At 43.6% G+C, this 23,443-nt stretch overlaps 4 protein-coding genes across 7 annotated transcripts; 1 reads left to right on the top strand and 3 right to left on the bottom strand.

Moving 5' to 3' along the window:
* Window positions 1-933: 933 nt before the first annotated feature.
* Window positions 934-6,162, bottom strand: golga5 (golgin A5). Its single transcript, XM_035610207.2, has 13 exons — window positions 5,986-6,162; window positions 4,407-5,081; window positions 3,971-4,168; window positions 3,659-3,878; window positions 3,447-3,570; window positions 3,106-3,309; window positions 2,731-2,901; window positions 2,490-2,618; window positions 2,266-2,364; window positions 1,869-2,097; window positions 1,553-1,652; window positions 1,404-1,467; window positions 934-1,297 (listed from the first exon to the last, which is right to left on the bottom strand). Exons 2-13 carry the CDS (start codon window positions 5,071-5,073, stop codon window positions 1,217-1,219), a joined length of 2,286 nt encoding a protein of 761 aa, XP_035466100.2. The 5' UTR covers window positions 5,074-5,081; window positions 5,986-6,162; the 3' UTR covers window positions 934-1,216.
* Window positions 6,163-7,781: 1,619 nt separating this feature from the next.
* Window positions 7,782-15,716, bottom strand: rtf1 (RTF1 homolog, Paf1/RNA polymerase II complex component). Its single transcript, XM_035610208.2, has 18 exons — window positions 15,498-15,716; window positions 13,219-13,329; window positions 12,926-13,076; window positions 12,023-12,224; window positions 11,776-11,893; window positions 11,571-11,682; window positions 11,346-11,484; window positions 11,077-11,254; window positions 10,888-10,970; window positions 10,672-10,759; window positions 10,446-10,553; window positions 10,268-10,345; window positions 9,924-10,045; window positions 9,633-9,690; window positions 8,996-9,073; window positions 8,786-8,887; window positions 8,181-8,295; window positions 7,782-8,045 (listed from the first exon to the last, which is right to left on the bottom strand). The coding sequence occupies exons 1-18, from the start codon at window positions 15,579-15,581 to the stop codon at window positions 7,939-7,941; spliced, it is 2,034 nt and encodes a 677-aa protein (XP_035466101.1). The 5' UTR covers window positions 15,582-15,716; the 3' UTR covers window positions 7,782-7,938.
* Window positions 15,717-15,882: 166 nt separating this feature from the next.
* Window positions 15,883-18,988, top strand: ndufaf1 (NADH:ubiquinone oxidoreductase complex assembly factor 1). Of its 4 annotated transcripts, none has more exons than XM_035610212.2 (5): window positions 15,883-16,206; window positions 16,929-17,526; window positions 18,151-18,336; window positions 18,458-18,532; window positions 18,699-18,988. In XM_035610212.2, exons 2-5 carry the CDS (start codon window positions 16,960-16,962, stop codon window positions 18,837-18,839), a joined length of 969 nt encoding a protein of 322 aa, XP_035466105.1. In that variant the 5' UTR covers window positions 15,883-16,206; window positions 16,929-16,959; the 3' UTR covers window positions 18,840-18,988. The 4 variants fall into 4 exon arrangements, with proteins under 4 accessions (XP_035466105.1, XP_035466107.1, XP_035466106.1 ...); XM_035610214.2 differs by having other exon boundaries at window positions 16,976-17,526; XM_035610213.2 differs by having other exon boundaries at window positions 16,979-17,526.
* A 457-nt stretch (window positions 18,989-19,445) lies between these two features.
* On the bottom strand, window positions 19,446-23,226 carry nusap1 (nucleolar and spindle associated protein 1). The gene is made up of 12 exons (XM_035610210.2): window positions 23,021-23,226; window positions 22,863-22,931; window positions 22,526-22,765; window positions 21,526-21,817; window positions 21,275-21,367; window positions 21,078-21,190; window positions 20,938-20,988; window positions 20,682-20,854; window positions 20,415-20,578; window positions 20,203-20,319; window positions 19,999-20,110; window positions 19,446-19,918 (listed from the first exon to the last, which is right to left on the bottom strand). The coding sequence occupies exons 1-12, from the start codon at window positions 23,093-23,095 to the stop codon at window positions 19,831-19,833; spliced, it is 1,587 nt and encodes a 528-aa protein (XP_035466103.2). The 5' UTR covers window positions 23,096-23,226; the 3' UTR covers window positions 19,446-19,830.
* Between the last annotated feature and the right edge of the window lie 217 nt (window positions 23,227-23,443).

Genomic DNA, 23,443 nt, shown 5'->3' on the forward strand with positions numbered 1-23,443 from the left:
TCAGGCTTGACGTGGACACGGATCTCGGCACAGGTGCATTGTGGGATACTGGAGGACCAACAACACGAAGGTGCGTTCACGAGCCTCAGCCGAGAGTCAGGAACATTCTCTATCTACTGGCAATGTCTCTCGTTAGTGTAGAAGCCACAAGGGGGTTATGAATTTAATACATGATACATCTAAGTTAATGGTTTTAATACATCGTTTAAACCTACTGCATTTACATGTACTCAAGGTCTTTAGTATTTATTTTGTTCTGCTGCTCTTTACTTTTACTCCACCACATTCATTTGATTACTTAAGGTACACATTCATTTGACAAGTATGATTACTAATACAAAATATAATGCAAAAATCAATCAATCAATAAATTAGCGATGCATTATTATAGGTTAACAAAAGATATTGTTTTATTTTGCCCCCCCCCCCGCCCAGGTGAAAATTCACAGGCTATCTGTCAGTATATGAAGTAACTGACATTTAAAAGCAATGTACACATTAATACTCCAATATCATATACATTAATCTGAAACTGACCATTGTGCACAATATATACTTTTAATTTTGAGTACCTTTGTACTACAAGGGGGACTGATAGTCGAGTAGTAATAGAGTTTTATTATCAAGTTCTTAACAGTTAAAGAAATTAAAACATATATATATATATATATTGTCAAATTGAAATGACTTTGTCATCATGACTCCAAACTAAAACTTAAGCTACTCCATCTGAAAAGATGAATCCCACATTAGACCCTGCCTGTCTGGTAAAAGTCAGTCTCTTTTAAACTAACCACACTTTCTCACACAAAAACCTAAGGAAAGTGTTGTTTCTCCTAACATGTTTATTAAAACATTATTTTCTTCTCTTTTTTTTTTTACATAGTGTTAGAGAACAGACAGTCTGAAAGCAGGAGATGAAAATAACAGATGTGAACTCATGATTGATTTAATGTCCTTTCAGCAGACCAACAGTAACCGTAGATCACTCTGTAATTATTTTTAAAACATAATGCAGCGCTCAGCTATCAATCTTCAGTGAGAATGAACAAAAGAAGAATAAAGAGCAAAATGTCTTCAATTCATCACATTTCTGTGCAAAACAGGGAGGGGTCGGGTCCCGGGGCCCATATTCCAGCAGCTTATATACCGTCCTTACAACGAAGGCAATGGAGCAAAACATCTTTAAAATCTCAAATGTTGTGTTCACGCCCCTCTATCTTCCATCAGGAAGCCCGTGGTGCATTTCTGGTGTGTACGTCAGAAGGACAATCATGACCCACAGGTGTAGTACAGCCTGTAAAAGAAAAAAAAAAGATGAGAGGTTGATGATTTCTTTTATAAACAACTGTGAATCTAGATGGAAAAATTAGCAATATTCCATTTCTTTAATAGATACTCACCATGTATAGGATAACAAAAACTCTGGCAATCGGGTAGCGCCTCAAGAAGATTCCCAATCTGATGCTGCAATGACAAGATTTACTATTTAACCACTTGGGGAGGGGGGGTATTTCACAATGGAAAAAATTAAACATGATACAAGTCTTACCTGAAACGGTCAATGGTGCTCGCTGCCTTGCGCACTTTGCCGTACATTCCTGGACTGTCCTGATCGCTGAAGAGGACTGGGGTGTTTCTTTGCCGAGCTCCTAATATTATTAGAAATACAGGTATTGTGAAGTTATCAGAGAAAAACAAAAACCCTCCTTTAATCAATAACTTGGTATATTCCTTTGTTTAGGAATCCATATCAAGCAGAATTCCATGTAGAGATATTTTGATAAATCTGCCCCACATCACAGTCCCTATCTTGATCCAGTCATAAAAACGACAATAATTCGGACCCCGACCTCCGTCTTGCCTACCTGCCCCCGGCCCCTCGAGGCCGCTCATGTTGATGGAGGGCCCCCCACTCTGTCCTCCCTGAGCGTCCTTCAGCTGCTGCTCCAGACGCTCCAGCTGGAACGCCAGCGAACTCTTTTCTGTGCCCAGGGCCTCCAGCATCGTCTGCTTCTGGATCAGCGTCTCCGTCAGCTGGTGGAGGCGATTTTCCAGCTCCGTTTGGCTGCTGCTGCTGAGAGTCTTGTTGGTCAACTGGAAGAGTAAACACACACACCAGGATATGAATCAAAATACGTGACGAGTGGAGCAATAAATATTGTTGGCACCCTTGGACGGCACAAAAGAAGTTAAGCCTCACAAAGACATTGTCCAAGCCATGAGGCAGCTCTGCATGCCTGTATGATCATAAAAGTGACAGACCTGGTTCCTGAGTTTTTGGATTTCATCTTCTCGGTCTTTGATTCGACTTTGCAGAGTGATTTTGGCTCGATGCTGCTCTTCCTCAAGGTACTGCAGCTCCTGATGATTTTGAAAAGAGGGCAAGAAAAATCTTATGAAAATGGAGTTTGATCTTTGATCAAAAAAGAAAAAAATATCTGTATTTTTTTAACTGCCATTTATAGAAATGTTCTCTCCCCCTTTACCTGTTTGTAGCGCTCAACCTCAGCCTCCACCTCCTGTTTCACTCTGTTCTGTAAGGCTTGTTGCTCCTGCAGCTGCACCTGCTGCTCCCGCCACGCCTCCGCCTCCGTCAGGGCCTGGTTCTCCAAATCCTGAGAGAGGAAAAACGTGGCTCACTTCAGCAACTGAATGACCAACATCACTTAAGACTTTCCAGAAGGCACCAACGTCAGTTTTTTTTCCCTGCCATTTCCTGCATCTCACCTGTATTTCTGTACGAAGTGTGTGCACTTGCCCCTGTAGTTTTTGGATCTCCTCCCTCTGCAGCTCTTTCTCGTGACGCACCTCCTCCAGCTCCAGAGCAATGGCCCCGCCGCCGTCCAGGGTGTCAAGACCAGATCCCTCCTTCAAACTGCTGATCAGCTTCTCTTTGGACTAGGAAAACAGATACACAACATTGTTAAAAACAGTTCAGACAAATCAGAAAAGCACCAAACACGAACAAAAAAAAATATCCTAAAGAGCGAAACAAAAAAAGGCAAAATCTAAGTCTTGGCTGCTGAGTAAAATTTTCCCCTTAAGAAGTTTAGATAAAAGCTGATGATCCCTGTGAAAAAAAGGGCTTCAGCATCTCTTTACTTGTAGGATGCGGGAAGCTTTGTGCTTGTAGTCTTGTAACTCCTGCTTTGCCGACTCCGCTGTGGCTTTGGCACTTTTCAGTTGCTGCTGGACGTCGTCCACCCTGAGCCTCTCCTCTGCAGCGCGTCGATCTGCTGCGGTCACCGTCTCCGCAAGGGTCTGCCTCTCCGCCTCGAGTTTGGACAGTCGACCGGCGTATTCACTCTACACAAGAACAGATATATTTGATAAAATCTTGCATAAACGTAAGCTCACCTGATAGGTAATGGCAAAGCTGACAGCGATTTTCTCAACTATCAGTCATATACTGCACACAGCAAATAGCCGGATACCGTATGTACCTGCATCTGCCGGTAGCTGTCCTGTTCCCTCCTGAGGGCCAGATCAGCCTCTCGCAGCCTCTCCTGAATCGTCTCAAGAGCTTGAGACTGCACGTTGCTCCCTTCTGAATGATCAAGCATAATCCTAAAAAATAAAAAAAACAGCAATATGATCTAATTTCTTTAAAAGCTGAATCAGATCACCACTTCAAAAGAGGGTCTCATGGGTGTACCTTGTACTTTCCTTCTGCGCCTCCTCCAGTGCAGCACAGCGGGACTTCAGTAGCTGATCGGCTTCATCCAGTCGGATTTTCAGCACTGCCAGTTGACCGTCTTTGGCCGAAAGAGCCTCCGTCAGGTCATCGACATGTGACCGAAGTTCCCGCAACGTACGGTCAGTATGAGACTGCTCCGAGTTCCTTCTGTCTGCACGTAATCTGGCCTGGTTCAATTCTGTTAAGGGCAGAGAACAACTTAGTCAAAACAGAAGCAGATCTGAAGAAATGTAGGCCATCGTTATTCCTGATTTTTTTTTTCTCTCTTGCCGTCTTGCAAGTCTTTTGCTCTCTGGATGACTGAAGCCATCTCCTGGTTGAGGGAAGCCACTTCACTACGCAGCAGCTGGTTCTCCAGACGCAGGCTGGACAAGATCTGGCTTTGTGGCTCCTCTGTTGGGGGCGGAGGCTCCTGCCTCCTGGACTCCTGAGGCACAGCCAAGCCCGAGTCTGAACTCTCAGGTGTGTCTGTGGGGGCGGCCGAGCATGGGTGAAGACAGAGCAAAGGAAAAATATTCCTTTAACTTTTCAAAATTAGTTTTCCTTGAGTTCTTACTTAAATAAACATCATTTAAAATATTAGATTAAGATTCTAGATCCTAGTATCTCTAACCCTATAAAGTAAAGAGGCATTGTACCTTTTCCATCACTGACACTAAAAATTATAAGGTAACAACTCTAACATTTGAAGTCTTGTTAATCATACCTTGGCTTTGCTCTTTAGCGGAGCTCTCCTCTGAATTTTTCATGCTGTGAGCAGAGAGCGAACTCATGCTCGATGCCCTGGACACGCCGCGGGTTGCGGGGGGCGTGGACGGGGCTGAGGGGATTGTATAAGGAGTGATGGCGGCAGGGGGAGGTGTCAGGTCTTGGGCCTCAGCAACTGGTACTGCCACTTTCACAAGTTCCCTTCTTGAATCCCTCCTGTTGCTGGCCGGGGGGTCCGAGCTGTTCAGAAAGTCAAAGAGCATGTCGTCGTCCACATCCTGCTCACTTTTTCTGGGCCTCACAAAGCCGGACGACGTCTTGGCAGAGTTGGAGGCGGCGCTGCTGCCGGAACCAGACAGGGTACTGGTGGCCACATTGGCTGTGCCAGCGAGCAAGGTCGCACTGGATCTCTTGATGTTGCCAGCCGCTGCAGAGATGAAGCCCGGTGCATCGTGAGAGGACGCATAGGCGTGATGATCTGTCCCGGCGGCGTCGGTCTTGTACCCGGCAGCGTTGTACTCAGGATTGACATAGGATTCTCCTCCGTAGGGCGACGAGAAGGAGGACGTTCTCTCCTGGGTTGTGCTCAGGGCCGTGGCAGCTCCTTGGTCCACTTTGTTCAGGAAGGTTTCAGCTTTCCCAGCCAAGTCGGTAAACCAGGACATTTTGAAACCTTGCGTCAGAAACAACAGTACAATTTGAGTATTGTACACAACTCCACAAGTTGAGGTTTCCCTAAACAGGTTCTCTTCTTTCATTTCAACCACATAATTGAGGGCAGAGGTGGTGCAGAGGTTTGCCAGATCAATGCAGAATAAATCTGGCCAGGGAATGTCAAGGAGCACCACTGAGATTCCCCTTGAGCAAAATACATAATCCGGAACTGCTCAACAGGAGCAGCTCAGTAACCAACAGTTCAGACTGTGGTTGTACTCTGTAGCTTCCGTGTGCATGTGTGTGATCAGGGTGTTCCTTTGCAATGAAAACTTGGCTCTCGCTTAAACTTCCCTGAATAAACAAGGGTTATAATCACTGTATACAAAACATGACAGGGTGTAAGTTACTTTGTCCTTATTCCAATTGAAAAGGGAATAATGAAAATGTGTTTTTGGTCATTGTCACTTCTCTAGGATGTTTGGTGTTGGCAGACTGTTTACAGATAGGAGCTCTGTTGTCCCTTTAAATAAACAGGATGTCTTCAACAGGCGAAACATACAAACAAGACTAATGTTAAGATTTAATAATTAGTCAGGGTCATTGTTTACGTGAATAACCTTCTAGTCATCATGAGCAGCCAGATGGATTCGAGTCGGGAAATGCAAGCACAATTTCTCCATAGCTACCATGCTAACACAGTCACTCCACCAACAGGAGTCGGTCGGTTGTCATGCCGACATGATATTATTTCTGTCTCAGATACAATAAAATAAAAGGAGTTGTCACACGAGCCACGAGCAGCTGAGCTCCCGTTATCGTGACACTAGTGTGAACACACGGTTGCTTTAGCATAAACTCTAAACATCGCTAATGCTAACGAGCTAGCATTTGGCTACTGGCATTAAAACCTGCTCACTTACCGTGTTTGACGACGCCCGAGCCTCAGGATGTCTCCGGTCACCGGGCTATCGCCGGGGTTTAACGGGCGAACATGAAGGATAAAACCACTTTGGACCAAAACGGTCAGATTTCATTATCTGTCAGAGGGGATGTTGGTGATCTTCTAAATACGTGGACCAGGAAGCGCTACCGACAAGGACCCCACAACAGAGCGACCTCTGAGGCGCCTGATGAAAAATGAAACAACGCTCCTGAAATCGAATAAACAAATTATTATGAATAAAAGTCAATGCTACTAATATATATATATATATAAATACTTAATATTAGAACCAATTTTAACAGTTACAACATCCGTAGTAATTAACACTTTTAATGCATCCATAGTTATAATCTGGCAATATATTAATATCTAACTTTTATTTGTAATTGTACGTTGTGGTATTGCTACATTTATTTTATATTATGAGAACTCCATCGACCACTAAATATAATAAATATATATATATATATCAACAATTAAAAAAACATTAAATGAAATGAACAGTGGTAAAATAAGTACACTTTTTGAAATATTATTCACCAGCTTTATATAAGCATTACTTAAAATATACTTAAATAGTTGAAGTTACATTGTTACCTCTCGTGAAGTACAGATGAATTAAAACAAATTCCAATGTGGTGCAGAAACATAAGGTACTTAATTACACTAAGATGAGTAAAATAAAATTAATGTCAGTCTGGTAATTATATTCCATGCAGCCATTACAAAAATATAAAATAACAAACCAGATGACTTCTGTTGCTGCAGTCTCAGCTTTAAATAAAGAGTAAACCGATAAATAAAAAAGACAGAAGTTATGAAACAGTGCCTCTTTATTTTTTCTGCACTCACTCCAAAATGCATATTTACATGGCATGCCACATCAATACAGGAACATACTATGGACATAATCGATAACACGTAGAATCTTCTCTGGGAGCTTTACGGGCAAGGGAGTTATCCCATGTACAACCGACCATGAGAGAACATAAAGGAAGAAACACTTTTATAACTAGGTCAGCCATAGAAAAGGGCTCCTCTTAAAATGGGCTGTTTCAGAGACTTAAAAAGTGATAAATGTCCAGTCGAGTCAGTGACGGTGATCATACACACCGCAGAAATACAGGAGGCAGTTTAAATTTAGGATGGACTGCAAGGGCAGATGATCACACACTTTGTTTGGGATGGGGTGAGGGGTGGGGCGGGGGGACATTTACAACAGTAATTAATTAATTGCTGGTCAACTCCATTAGATGTCCAGTCCAGTCATTTCAAAATGCCTCAACAATCTAAGTCTTCTAAAATAGTGTCCTCCTTGTTCAAAGTAATAAATCCACAAGCGCCATTTTCCTTATGACAAAAAAAAAGGAGTGGACTCCAGAGGTTCCAAAAGATGGGGCGAGGAGTTAAATACATTATTAAAAAAAGAGAAACTCAATATACATGTTTTTCTGAGATCATGTGAAAATAACAGAACAACAAATATCTGGACACGTTTCTTCTGAGAGAGATCCTTTGAGAAAAATGTTGTCTTCGCTCCATCAGTATTTCCTGTTTGGATAGACACTCTGTTGTATCAACATTCAAACACATCCTGGAGTCATGGTCAGTCACTCAGTCTCTCACACACACACACTCAGTCTCTCACACACACACTCAGTCTCTCACACACACACTCAGTCTCTCACACACACACTCAGTCTCTCACACACACACTCAGTCTCTCACACACACATACACGCGCTCTCACACACACATACACGCGCTCGCACACACACACATACACACGCTCGCACACACACATACACACGCTCGCACACACACATACACGCGCTCTCGCACGCACACACACACATACACACGCTCGCACACACCCTTGCACAGCCAATTTCACATGCAAATGTGGTTTCTGAATAATGGACTGGCCGCATCAGATCAGCCCCCTCCTCTTCTTGTAGTCCTCCAGGTTGAGGGACCTGCGGGGGGCGCCGTCCTTCACCGGCAGCGCATTGGAGCTCACCGACAGAGACTTGGCCTCTGCAGAGAACACCAAATGCAAAATCAATACATCTGTGCCAAATTGATGTAATTGACATCAACAGCCAGAACTCCCCTCACTTTTATAATCTCTGAACCATAATATAAATGGTGGGGGGAAAAAAAGAATCTCACCTGCGTTGGGAACCTGTAGGTCGATCTTAACGTCAAAATCGTGAACTTTAAACAAGTCCTCTGAGAGGTCAGTGTTTGGCTTGGGGCCGTCTTTGTCTTTCGCGTTTGTTTGTCCCTTTGAAGAAGAACAAAGAAAAAAAGTTGTTCAAACTCCTCAGGGGATGAAGACCCACCGATCAAGTTCACTAAGTGATAGAGACAGTTTATGCTGCAACATCTCTTCCAGCAAAATTAGTTATCTTCTGCTTTACATTAGAACATTCCACAGCTTGAAACAATACAGACTTTATTTAGATTTTTCTCCATCTCCCATTAACTTAAAAGTGACTTTCTGTCAGTCACCCAGTCGTCAAAAAACTGAAACCACGGGTGTGGTTGCTGATAGAATTTAGCAGACAGATTCTTACACAGACTCAGTCCATTTTCCAAAAATGTGTGTCACAGCTGGAGCAACAACACAAGCAGTTGTGAAACACTGCATTTCATTTGAAGAGGACTACAACAAGGATTTGGCATCATTTCCACTTGCTCAGATGAACTCAAGTGAAAGAAGTGAACATGAGAGGAGAGAGAGAGAGTACAGGGAGGGAGTGAGCTCCGCTTACCAGTTTGTTCTTGTCTCCACCAGAAGCGTCTGGTGTCGACCCAGAGCCGTACTTCTGGTTGAGGTGAGCGAGGATAGCTGCGTGGACTGACGGGTCTCTGGCCTACAGAACCATGGAGGAGCAAAATACCAGATTAGAGGAAAAAATCTAGATTCAACTCCATTTATTTCACATTATCACATTCAAAAATGGTGTGTGAAATAATCTTACATTTGACACCATGGTGGGTTTGCACTGTCTTCGGGTGAAAGGGTCCATCTGCTGGTTTTTGGCATTTTGTCCTTCGGCCTGTGAGAGAACAGGGAAATAAAAATGAGGTTATTTCAGTGAAGCTGTCTGATTTAAAATGACCAAAAAAGCTGCAGTACAGTCAATAATAACACTAAATTCTTCTCATGACAGGTTTGAACCACAGACAGATCACTGTCCCACTGGAGCGCCGCCACATCATTAAGGAAACATCTGAAGCGTGGCAGGCTGGCAGCCATTCAAGAATTTGGAGGATGGTAAATATATCACTTGCAACTAGTGGGAAAGAAGAGACTGGGCAGCTGGTATGGCTTAGTGGGTTACATCTCGGACTCTGGTTACAGATGGTCAGTGTTCGATTCCCAATCAGCGTGGGCGCTAAAAAAAATGTATGATTTTAAGTCGCTAAGGACAAAAAGAAAACACAGTTGATTCGTAAAGCTAGAACCTTCCCTTCTGTTGTTCCCTTTGCTGCAAACAGGATGTGAATAGACACACCAATACATAGCTAAAAATGTTATTCCCATTTATCAATTCCTACATTTTTCCTCATTCAAGTCTTAAAACTCATCACAGTGACAAGAGACAGGACACTTACCACGAGAGCTTTCTCTGATTCAACGATATTCCAGCTTCTGTTCCTCTGGTTAATGTAGCTGGATGATAAAAGATTTAAAACATAAGATTACCTCCAAAACACACGGCAATGCTGTTAAGGACTGTTTATTTAAAAATATAAGACGATTTCTAATAATTCATTATCATCAATAGCTCAAAAATGGATGAAAAAAATCTACACAATGAACCATTAGAGCAGAAACAGAAATCCACAAAAAAATACATACATAAAGTAATATAATAAAAGATAAAACAAGAGTCGCTCTTGTACCTAATGGCAGAGATGCTCTTGGTTCTCTGTCTGTCTAGTGCTTCGGCTCTTTCCTCAAGTTCATTCAGCTCATCCTGGATCCCTTTCGCTTTATCACCATCTCCGCTCTCTTCTGCCATGGCCTGGAACCAAAAACAAAGAGTGAGGAAAAAACAGAGAGTCTGACACACAGATATAGACGATATGGTTCAGAGTCACTACACATCCCCGGGGAAATCTGTGACATTTGCTCTCATGATTTGAAGTGTGTGTGGTCAAATGTTAGGGGGATTTGGGTCAATTAGCTTGAGTGAATTAACAAAGTAACTAATGTGTCTCCATCATTTTTCTGTAATTTCCTTTACCTTATCTTTGAGTAATTGCGTTTTCTTCATGGCATAATTCGGTGGTGCTTTCCGGAATCTGTCCTTCTCTTTGACAATCTGCAGAAAGTAAAGACAGAAAATGTATTTTTTTGTTTTTTTTTCCCTCGTGTGATGCGCGAGGAAACCGGTTAACGCATTTTTAAAGAAACAGACTTACATCCTCTATGTCTTTGTCATTGAACTTGTAGTTCAGCGCTTCTTTGATGGACTGCTCCTTTTTGGTGATTTCATCAAGGGTTGGGACTTGCATCCCAGCAACCATCATCTGCAAAGGAGAAAACACAAACCTTTTACGTCACAGCCTGCACAGATAATTATTCATGTTTGTCTCTTTTGAGACATTCAGGTTTCTTCTTTCCGTCGTAAGTTTTCTGTCCACTTACTGCCTCTTTCCACTTCATGAACTCGCTTTCTGTAAATTCCTGATTTGATACAAACTCGAGCCTGAAGACCCGCGTGTCGCCGCCATGCCTGAGGAAGACACAACATCGAAAGAGCACAACTTTAGGAGGACAGGGATAATGGAAGAGAAGGTTCATTAACAGATTCCCTGATAACCTATTTTGATATGAATGATTTATTTATAACTGTACACCTACCTTAATTGTAATCCCTTGTTTGTTCGCGTTGGTCCAAGTTGGTAAACCTTCGCCGTCTCCACCACGTCCATAATTTCAGCAACCTTTCAACAACAAGCGAGGACTGAGATTAAATCTAACCTCACTAATCACACTTGAGTCAAATAAATCTTTATTTAAAAGAGACTTTGCCCAGAAGCAAAAACTCACCCTATAAACTGGTTTACTGCTGCTGTTCCCGATCCCTATCCTCACAAAGCAGCCGGTCACGGTCTTAGCAAAGAAGGGCATGTGGCACCAACGCTCCAGCTTGTTTCTCGACAGGCGGACCCTGTTGAGCTCATCTGGAAGTGAAACCGGCTGCGACTTCGGTGGAGTCTCCTCTTTTCTATTGGCAGAAAATGAAACGTCGAGAGTTACAGCGGAGAGTAGGATAAATCCTTCATTGCGTAATCACCGTGGAAAAGAACGACACTTACTCATCGTCGTCGTAAGATGATGAACGCGAACTCCGATCACTCTTGACGGACGACTTGTCGTCGTCTTCCTCTTCTTCCTCCTCGTCGTCGGAATAAACCTCACTCGTCTTCAGGGGCAGACGTTTGGCCAGCAGTTCAGCTGCACACCAAAGAGAAGAAGCGTCAGTGTTAAGAAATGAAATAATTGTCAAAACAATCACAACGTAACCGAGTCGAAACACCCACCGGTTTTGTTTTTCTTTTTCTCACGCTCAGCTTTTAGTTCCTCCATGGCCTGGGACTTTTTGTCAAGTTTTTCGTCACGTTTGGATCGCCTCTCCTTGTTGTGTGACATGACCTGGAGAAGGATGAACAATACAATCATATACAGACGCATCAACATATCAATGTGTCAGTCAAATATATCTAAAATCCATGAATCTGGACTCACCACTTGTGTGTCTTGAACCTGAGATAGCTTCCTTTTTTCTTGTTCCTCCTCCTGCTTCTTTTTCTTCTCCTCTTTCTCTTTCTTCTTTGCCGTCTTCAGCTTCTTCTTAATTTCAAACCTATGAAAACATGCGGAGTCGTGAATGAGTTGACAGTGAGCTCATAAGCAGCAGTTTAAAAATGCTGGACTCAGTTGTTGAGAAATGCGATGAGTGAAAATGTTAAGGTTTTTTTCCCTCGCCACTCACCGTCTCTTTAGCACCTCTCGTTTCTCAATTCTGTTGAACAGCTCCTGCTCCCTCTCCTTCTCCGTCATCTGCTCCAGGCGAGCTCGGTCCTCCGCATCTCCCATCAAGTCGTCGTCGTACCCGTCCCTGAACACCTCGTCCTCAGAGGAGTCTGAGTCCGAGCTGGAGGACGAACTGTTGCTCTCGGAATCGGACACTTCACCTGGTAAAGTGACACAAATGAACAAACTCACAGGAATTAATCAGGTGACTGCAGCTCACATTCAGAGTTAAGTATTTTTGAATCGAGGCTAATATAATCACCTATATAAAGAACACAATGAATGCCATTTAAAAGATATTATCTATATAATTCTAATATTCTACAATGTTAAAATAAACAAGAGCACAAAAGACATGTTGTGATACAGGCCATTTCTGTCTTTCTTGCCAAGCATATCTTCATCATCTTGATAAGAAAACTGGATTTGGACCAAATCTCCAGAACTTTTCACTTTTACAGTTTTTTCCCCATAACCTTGTGGACTTAGTGCAAGTCAACACTAACACAAATACACACACAGCAGATTAGATGCTGCACTGTGCGCCAGTTGGCATAAAGGGGATGAGTGCGTGAGTCACCTAATCCCAGCCGCCTAAAATACCTGAGGACATGATGGCCCTCTGTGATTTGAGGGATTTGCATTTCAGAATGTCTGGTCTTTCTGATAATGTACTTTCTGAAAGATGCCATTAAAGACACAATCCCACGTGCATCTACACCACAAGTTCCTGAACCTTTTTATCGTACACGCGACTGGAGCAACAATTATTCATCATGCTGGTTCCCTTGAAGAACCTTGTGAAGAAAAAAATAAAGTTGAGAAAATCTTGCTTTTAGAGTATGAATCATTCTCCACGTACCCTCCTCAGGTGCAGAGCTCTCTGCTGAGCTGTCTCCATCAGAGCTGCCGGACGCTGTTGCTTTATTAACTTTCTTCTTTGTGGCGTTCTTCTTCTCGGACCCTTTCCCTGGCTTAACCTTCTTTTTGCCTTTGGTGCCACCGACGGTCCACTAGACAGAGGAATGAAGAAAGAAAGAAGAAAAAAAAAACAGCTTTGGATATCACATAACTCTAATGAGAGCACTCAGACATTTTTTACATTCCAAACTGAATGTCCCATGTCTTTTAAAGCAAATACCAAGAATGTCATACCTCATCATCGCTGTCGGACGTCTCAGAGTCTGTAGAGGCAGCAGGTTTGCTAACAGGCTCTTCCTGCTCACCTGAGTCAACCCTCTTCCTCTTTGCCAATGACAACAGCTCCTGAAAAGGAGAACACACAGTTATGTAATTATCCAAAAACACTCACAAAGTTGAGTAACTGTAATTGCTGTAACTGCAGCCTTGCTCACAAGAGCCACGAGTGGACATCTTTACATACAGGTGCGGAGAAACCCAAACCACGTGGAGGATGCACTGGGATCCAATATCACGTGAAACACCTCATACAGAGCAAATGTTTCCCTGGTTGTACTTAAGGACCGACTAGCCAACTTTGATATAAGCATACAGCAGAACAGACATCCCACGCACAACTGATATACTAATACCGGGGGTGTGAAGGATGTACCCACTGCAAGCCTCCAAATGACCCCACGACTCAGAACAGTACAGGCAGAAGAAAATGCAAACTTGTTTAGCAGCAGATTCACTGCAGGTTTTAAAAGAGATGTGGTTGTGGACACAGACACTTTTATCACAAGTGGCTGTTAAAGTACTTTGTGATGATGGTGCTTGCAGCAAATTAATCTCAACTAGATTTCTGCGTAACTTTAATAAAAGATGAACACCTGAATGCATGTGAACCATGTCATACACAAGTGCAACAATGTGAAGGTGCATCCTTTCTCTGCCCTACAAATGTGGAAAGGTAGCAAACCACTCTAATGCAATGCACTACATCATATCAGCACTGATACTGAGCTGATTAAGCTAATCGATCATCAGCCACGATGTTGCCAATTCTCCTATTGTACATTTTGTTTGGATATTTCTCTGTTGTTGGAAACATTGAATTTGTGGCCTTGTTAATTGACATGAATATGAACATGATTAGTTGCACACAGTGAAGTTTAGAGATTTTCTATGGGGGGGCACAGAGGTATAGTGGATAGCACTGTCGCTCTCACAGCAAGGAGGTTCTTGGTTCAAATACTGGTCCAACTAGGGCCGTTTTGTAGGGAGTGGGCCTGTACTGCGTGGGGTTTTCTCCAAGTGTGAAAGTGAATATTTGTCTCTGTGTATAAGCCATGTGGTTGACCTGTCCAGGGTGTTCCCTGCCTCTCGGGCCAATGTCACCTGGGATTGGCAACAGCCCCCCCCCCGCCTGTGAACCCTTGAGGGATAAGGCGGTTTTGATAATGGATGGATGGATGCGTACTGCAGGAGAGAGGAGGTAGACCGGTGTTGCGTTCCAGTTCACCTCGGAACTCGGGTTTATTGTTCCAGTATGATCTCGGAACTCGGAATTACGACCTCCGAGTCGAAAGTTGCAAATGGAACGCCCCCAGCGAGTCGGAAAGAGATCACTACCCCGACTCCCGGGCTCCGAGGAAAACTGGAACGCAGCATCATAACTCCAATATAAAAAACAATAGATTGCAAATGTCTGGAATTTTCATCTGAACTCAAAACAACACTGAGAACTTGACAAACCTTCTCATAACTTGTGCAGCTTCTTTTTAATAATCATGTGTTGGGAGGGGGGGAGACAGGGGGTTGACAGGAGTGGTTGAAACTTTGTGTGTGAGTTGTCAGGTAATGGACATGGGAGTTCAGTTTACAGGGCGATCGGGGGCTACTGGAGCAGCAGGTCCTGTGCACTTCTTCTGCCTGACAGGTCACGACTGTGAAGCTCCTCGGTGTTTGACAACAAACACGCATATAGCCCGCCAGCTCGGTGACGTCACTCCGAGCTAAATCAAGTGCAAGTGCTCTCCTTCGGTCCAAAAGCGAACAAATCACATCCACAACCCAAAACAAACAACAGCAGCAGCAGCGCCGCCGAGCAGCTGTCCGCTGCGAACCAGTAGTAAACAAAGAGAGAAAGAGGGCCCGTGTCGCGGTGTATCGTCGTGTCAACATCACACTTGCACGACTGCGAGCGTTCCGAGTGTGTGTGTGTGTGTGTGTGTTATTCCTCGGAACGTAACCTTACCGTTAGCATCACTTAGCTGCTAAAGCGCTACCGCGAGCACTCCGCCTCGGAGCGGGGATGGCTCGCGGTGCGCACGAGGAACCCCCCGGTGTGTAATGTGTCTTCGGTAAACGGCGCGTTTTCCTCGACGGGGAGGCAACGGTGTGATAATAAAAAGCAGCCCCCCACTCCCAGCGAGGCCAAACACGGCGCAGTCGGTTAGCACGCGTTAGCTTCACCTCAAGACGCGGCCACTTAATCGGCGGAGAGGAAGAAAAAAAAATGCGCAACCTACCTGATCTAAGTTATCGTCGCTAGCGCTGTCTTCGGAGTCGGAGTCGATCACGACGCGACCTTTCCGCTTCTTTACGTTCACCATGATTAGCTGCGCGGCTAACCTGCTAGCTACCCTGCCGTGTCGTCTGAATGTTTGTAGGCTAGCCGCGGCTAGTCACTGGTTTACCACCTAGCTAGTCGGCTCTGCGGCGAGCCACACAAAGGCACCACTGCGCACGCGCGCTCTTTTGTTGACACTGCTGGCCACCCGCAAGCTTTTATAGGTCTTTCCGTGAAATTAAAAAAAAAATGTCATGCTCATGCTTCTCGTGTTATTTTTATTGATTAATTGAAATACAGACAATGATATAATAATAGTGATATTTAATCGAGATAGGAACTACATATGGAAAGTGAGTGTACCGGTCAGGACAGCAATCGTAGGTGCACTGAAGCTGCATTCAAGGTCCGTGACGATTAAAGCGTCAACCGTTGTTATTCGCAACTCTGTGTTCGGTTTCCGTGTGAGCGTGCGCTGAACGCAACCCCCTCACCCGGGTACTTCGCTTGAGTTTCCGGTGTATCGCCAGACAACCTTGGATTTGTAGGCGAGTGTAAGAGAGCAAGTTTTTTTTCTCTTGTTCGCATTTTACAACATCGCTGTAAAGAGATGCCTTCACGGTGCGGTGGAGTTTAAAGCCGAGCAGTCCGGTAACAACACGACCAGAGTGAGTGAAAAATCTGATGATGTCAGCCTGTCTTTGAATGTATCACATGTCACCGACATAATGTAAATCCAATTCATTGCAACGTTACCATGTGTGGTAACATTTGCGTTTTTTAAGGGCAGCTACTATTAAAACATGTTGTAAGTAACGTCTGTTTACATTATTATTGTCCTATAACAGTATAATTTGTTCACTCAATAGAGAGGGTCAACTTCAATTTTGCTTGTTTGGTATTGTGAAAACTAAGAAAACAACAAGCAACTTAATAATCCTTATGTATGAATTAAACAGCTGAAATATATATTTACAGAATCATCAGCAGGGATAACTTCATTCGTCACGGGGGGGGGGGGGGGGGGGGGGGGAAACAAGCTTACGGCAAAGAGACACATTTCCGATATACATTAGATGACATATAAAGACATGCAAACACACAACTTTACACATAGCTTAAGAGGAAATCTGTGTAGGTAAACGGTCTGTCAAGTCTGGAAGTAAAAAGATGAATATAATTGATAATTAACTTGTCCAATCATAACTGATGCACCTGTGAACAGGACCAATAAAACAAGCTTAACATTCTGTCGGGCGGCTCTTTGTTGGAGCACAAACTGAAATGTAATATCTTCTGCCAATTAACCGTGGGAATAATTTACACATTGATCACAGCATATGAAGTTGATGAAAATGATTCTCATATTTTCATTTCATTTCAAAATCAGACAAAAACGTGAAACACAACCCCACTTTCCTATGCGATGTATCCCAGCAGCAATCATCCAGATCAACGCTGAAATGTCGCTGAACAAGATCGCACGTCTCCCTTCAGCGAGGCTGCTGAGCTCCATCCACCAGCAGCACCAGCCGCCGCTGCTCCACCACCCCTCCATCACCCCTCTCACTGTGCCCAGGAGAGATGTGACCCAGGGTGGATACAGGCGGCCCGGGCAGCCCACAGAAGACAAATTTCCATGGGAGAAGATCCATTTTGACTTCGCCAAGGGTTTGGAAGGTATAAAGAAGCATTTCACGCTGATGAAAAACGAGTTTTCTGAACGCTTGCTGGTCGGTCCAAAGGGAAAACCGCTTCTCGTGCACATGCTGGAGCAAAACAACGTGATATGGGAGTTCCGAGGTCCGGAGAGCCTGGAGCAGTGGACAGTGTCGTCGGATCGCGAGATCGGAGGCCAAAGCGAGGTTTACTTGAAGATGGGCAAAAACAACACGTGTTTTCTGTACGGGAACCTGAGCTCAACCACACCGAGGGACGGAGAAACGCGCTACAGTGGCTACTGCAGCATGCGTTCGAAACAGCCACTGGTTAGTACCCTGCCATCCATTGGGATGGGAAACCAATAGTATCCAAGGGGGATTTTGCAACCTGGGTGATGTAGTTTCAGGCTGATTTCACAACTCAGTGTATTTGAATTTGGCTTCCACTGGCACATGACAATTTTTAATGAATACATATAGGCATCAGTATTTCAACAACAGAATTTTATTCAAGGTCACTGAAGAGAAATCTTTAAAAATGGACTTTGTAAAAACAACATTTACAGAAAATTTAAAATGTCAATTAAAACACGTGGAAGACAATTTAACAGGTACATTTCCTACAACTAAAAGGATATTTATACATAAATTGATAACTGTGTTTCCCTCTATTGTACGTTGCCTTGTCCTAAGCCAAAAATCCATAACAGCTGTGTAACAACTAATTCTGTTAAAATATCACACCGGCTGATATACAGACTAGTTCCTCTTTCTCCCTCTGCGGTTTATCTGTGTAAACGTGTTGGAATTAAAAAACCTGCCCCGACATCCAAGGTGTGAAAATTCCTGACCGTCCTTCAAATTCGCCCTAGTGGCAGTTAAGATGCCAAAATAAAGGCCGAGCTAAAAGTTCACCACGTCTAAAACCTTTTTTTTTTCTGTCTTTCCAAGACCGCGTTTGACAGGAGGAACTACCACGACTGGTCCAGTTTCAACACCCTGCATTTGCGGATACGTGGCGACGGCCGTCCGTGGATGATCAACCTCGCGCCGGACATGTACTTCACTCACAACAAAGAGGACATTTACAGTTACTTCCTGTACACCAGGGGAGGGCCCTACTGGCAAGACGTCAAGGTATGAATGTCATATGCAACATATTACTGTTGGTTCTGCTGTGGAGAATAGTGTCGCCATATTTGCCCTTACTCTCAGGAAAACCTAGTGATTCTAATACTGGAGTTTTACTTATTTGCAGATACCTTTCTCCAAGTTCTTCCTCTCATCTCGTGGGAGGATACAAGATGACCAGCATCCTCTCTGGCTGGACAAGGTTGGGCCAAGGAAAAGTTACAGTAAATAATAATAAACTAAGCCATGGCAAAGTCACATTACGCTGCTCAGTACATTTTTTAATAACCTGAAACTGTAGCATTTTAATACATTTCGTTCACTAATTACATTCAGTTTTCATTTACTACGTCTGTTTGTATTTACAGGTCAACACCGTCGGATTCACCTTGGGAGATAAAGTAGACGGTCCGTTCCAGCTGGAGATTGATTTCATCGGCATCTCTAAAGATTACGCACACACCGAGGAGTTTGCCTACGAGGTGTACAAGAGGAATCCCGAAGTTTGACCGTAACTATGAGGATGCTGGAGATGAACTTTCATTAAATTAAGAGCTTAACGCTTCTGTCAAATAATAAGAATGCACCACCTTCTTGCATCTTGGGTTCTTCCCTGGGTCGTGACCCCAACCCCTCCATAAAACTTCAATGGAAATCAGTTCTGTTGTATTTTTGAGTTATTTTGCAGACACACAGCAGTTACAACAATCTTCTTGGCCGAGTTAATAAAGACACTGTACATCTGTGTTTTAGTCAATGTTCTGCGGCGTCTTACCTGCAGAGCTCAGTAAAATACAAGGTGTCTTCCTGGTTATGTGAATAAAACATTTACACTGTATTGTCAAGGGGGACGTCCTTTATCCAAAATGACTCTCGGAGATGAAACAGTCATCTCCGAGAGATCAAACAGTAGCTGAAATAACTTCTGTGACCTTTCAAGTTCAGGACATGAAGAGGCTTGGTACTCTTTTCACACAAGAGTTCGATTCCTGGTCAGGGCATGGCTAAAAATCCAGTGTGGGCCCTTCATGCTTTACCTGCCTGGGAAAAAGTAACGTAACGTTTTGTAATTTGTTTGATAAATTCTGGTCGAAAATCAAATATTGAAAACCACACACATTGGAAAACAGCAATAGCCAATTTAATCGGAGAATGTGAACAAGAGAATTTTGCATTTATTTTGCAACAACCTTAGCATTCTTTCCATGAAAGGAAAAAAAGAGCACATGAAATTTTTAAGATCAAATTTAAAATGCTGCAAAGCGGTACATGGATTCTCTACACATCTAAATGCATCATTCAGAGTTCAAGCATTCCAACAAAATCTAAAAGCACAACAGTGGGTTGACAGAATAACAAAGGATCTTCTCTACTTTCCTAACGGACGGCTAAAAAACGGCAGAAAGTCAATTTTTCAGCTGCAAACGACAAAATATTTACAGAGGAACAACAGGCTGTACAAATGTCGAAAAAAAAGCGCAGTATTTTTTTTTTTTTTTTTTACATCATGACGAGGCCTCTTCTCGCCCCAAGCATACTCTCTTTCTTCTGCTTTCGGTCTGCCTTGTGTTTCCCTCTCCGGCCCTCCCTAAGATCAAACACAAAAGAAACGTTAAAGAGACTGATGTAGGAGGAGACAAATCAATGTTTTTTTCATTTTAGACTTACCTTGTTTCGACCTGATGCTGTTTGTAATTTTTCTGATGCGAGTTCGAGATCAGAGACTTGTTTCCCTCCGTTGCTGCGTTTTCTTTGACATCTCCAAAAGGCTTCAGTTTACCTAGAAATCAAATTAAAAACATTAGGTGTTTGTCTGCCCCAGTGCACGACAGTATACTTTGATTAAACATAACAACTGAAAACCATTTGTACCTGCATGAGGCTTGTAGGTGAGAGGACGAGACAGACTCGCCTTCAGGTCAAAGTTCGGCTTTGTCTGTGTTCCGGGAGTTGCTGAAGTGCTTGTGTTGCCCGTGAAAATGTACGGCCCTTCAGAATTCAGGAAAAAATCTATTACTTTAATAAAAGAACAACACATATCTTCTTAATTCAGATTTCATTGCACTGATTTACGGTAAACGTACCTGGAGTTTTTGTGGCTGAGAAGGTGGAAGTCTTGACACTGTTGGACTTTGCTGCACCGGTGGTCAGTTTCTGTGGGGTGCTCGAGGTCACACAGGGCGACATGTGAGCCGGCGTCTTCAACAAGGGCCTCTTGTACTCGTTGTCATGAGTGGCTTCTGAGAACCTGCACACATTAAGGAAAAACTACTTGTTAATGTCGTATAATTTGCTACTTAACAGCCGTTGTGTGAGAGTATTTGGCCGCCGAGAAGAAAAGGGTAACTCACCGAACATTGATCCTGCGAGTGGAAAGGACCGACGGTCTGAACGGAGCGTCTTCCTTCCCGACAGGTTCGTTTCGAGGAGCCTTGCTGGCCGAGAGCAAAGTGTGTCTGCGTTTTTCATCAGCTGACCTCTTATTGACCAGAACAGGGCTGAGCACGGACGCACGATTTGCCTTCTGTAGAAGAATAGATGCATACCTCTATCAACTTCAATGCACTCTGGGAATAATCTAAATTTTAAATAGGTGATGATACTCACTGTTTGAGTTTTGTCATCAGCCAGCTGCGGTTTAGTTTTATCTGAAAGTTTCTAAAAAGGAAAAAAGAACATGAAATTGAAATCAACTGTTACATTTAGAGTTTTTATACTATTTTAGACATTTTGAATGTTCCAAGTACCTTCAGCTCTTTAACAGAAGTTCTGTAGGTCTCCATCTGCTTGTTCTTCCGCTGCACATAAGAGTCAATGGACTCCATCTTGTTGAAATGTGCCTCGTGGAGTTTTTTGAAGTCTACAAAAGGGGACATTATTTACAAAAAGTATTTTTTACTGTTGTGGGGTCTCTGAAAAGGTGACAAAACAAAACAGAACTTACTGGGAGTGACGGGCTTCAACAACTGCTTGCTCTTCTGCTGGCGGCCTTGGTAACGAGGGATTCTACCAGCTTTGGCTACTTTTGTTGCCTTTTCTGGAAAATACATATACATTGGAGAAAATCAGCATCAATTCATGTTGAAGTCAAGAATTTTCTGAAGAAATACAGTCATTTTCTGAGACAACTCAGATGAATAAATAAACATCAGTGGTTACAAGTTTACATGCTCTTTCGTGGACAAAGGTACTGACCTGTATCAACATGCACAGGCGCTTCATCCTTCACATCAGCCGGATGCTGCTCACCGTCTGTGACCTGTGGCTCCTCCGGAGGCTCTGGTTCAGTTTCGATGGCCTCCAGAACAGGAGACACTTTTCTCTTCTTTGAACCCCTGACGCCACGGGGTGCAGCAGACGCAGCCTGTGGCTCCTCCTCCGGAGACTCTGGTTCAGTTTCGATGGCCTCTAGAACAGGAGACACTTTTCTTTTCTTTGAACCCCTGACGCCACAGGGTGCAGCTGATGCAGCCACTTCCGTGTCACCCTAAAAGGAACAACAGACATTCAATCCTCCTGGGTACAGGGAATTGATGCTTTACCTATTAGCACCCTCTATGAAAAGTGCTTGTTAGATACCAGTTAGTTAACAGACTCAACAAACTGATCAAGAAAGCTGGCTCCATAATAGCCTGCAAGATGGACGCATTTGAAGCTGTGGTGGAGAGGAGGACTATGAACAAACTGTTATCAATCATGGATAACCCGGACCATCCTCTCCACTTCACACTGGACAGACAGCGGAGCTCCTTCTGCAATACACTGATTGGGCTTCGCTGTCAAAAGGACCGCTACAGGAAATCTTTCCTGCCACAAGCCATAAGACTTCACAACACCTCACCTCTGTCTGGACTCTGTTTAATCTAAATTAAATCATAAATCCCGGCACATTTGCACCTTCGTGTTACCATGTTCCTCTGCACACTACTGGTAACTGATTGTACTACTGCACTATTTCCACTATTAATATTCATGTACATTCTTTAAATGTATAATTCCTATTCTCTATATTTTTGCAATTCGTATATTTTTACATTTGTTTTGGTAGATATTGTTTATATTTTAATGTGTGCTGTGTGAAACGTGCTGCTGTTACACTGGAATTTCCCAGCTTGGGATAAATAAAGTAACTAACTATCTACCTAGTTACAGTTCTTTTTTAAAGTGTTGTATATTATGATGTGTATGATATCACCTGTGCAGCACACTCTGTCTCTGTGTCAGTATCAGAGATCTTCCTCTTGGTACCGTTTCCTTTGCCTCGACGTGTGTTCACAAACACAGCGCTGCAGCAGCTGCCGGACACTTCTTCCTCCCTAGAAGTTGCATCCTCATGTCCCCGAGCACCGCCTTCTCCCGCACCTCCATCCTCCTGGACGACGACGACAGCAGCAGCAGCAGCAGCAGCAGCAGCAGCTGCGACCTCACCTTGTCCCTGGAGAAAAAAAACACAAGACGTGAATTGGAATATGCATTTGCTTATGATTCATAACTGACCACAGAGCTGCACGATAGACGAGTGGGTTCACTACCTGCTCTTCCCCCTCCCCGTTCTTCTCTTGTTCATAATGCTGCTTGATCATTTTCAGCAGTTTATCCGCCTGTGTTAGAAACAAAGAAGTCGAGTCGATTGAGCACATTCTTCTTTACGGCCGCGCGCTAAACGCACGGAACAATAACCAAACATTACCTTCATGTTCGCTTTGAATCCGAGCTCCTTGGCGATATTTCGCAACTCCGCATATTTCATAGAGTCCAAATCCATGTCGACGCGTTCCTTTTGTTTATTCCGTTTTGTGAAAAGAAATCAAAATACACACACACAGACACACACACGCTGCTTCCTCTCTTCCTCTCTTCCACTCTCGAGTCGCGGCGGCGCCTGACGGTTGAAAACGAGCTCCGATTCAAAACACGGCCGCCGAAGCCGTTTGATTGGCTACCGGGTGTGACCGGATGTGCCTCTCAGCCAATCGCAGTGAAGATGCCTCTTTCAAGGAAACTGGGAGATTGAAATTTAATTTCATAATGATTTATTTCGAGCGTTTCAGTGTGTCCCGAAACAATTTTACGAAACATATATACTCCATAAACGAAAATTAATCAGGAAGAA

Source organism: Scophthalmus maximus, chromosome 15 (assembly GCF_022379125.1).
Source record: "Scophthalmus maximus strain ysfricsl-2021 chromosome 15, ASM2237912v1, whole genome shotgun sequence".
NCBI lineage: Eukaryota > Metazoa > Chordata > Actinopteri > Pleuronectiformes > Scophthalmidae > Scophthalmus > Scophthalmus maximus.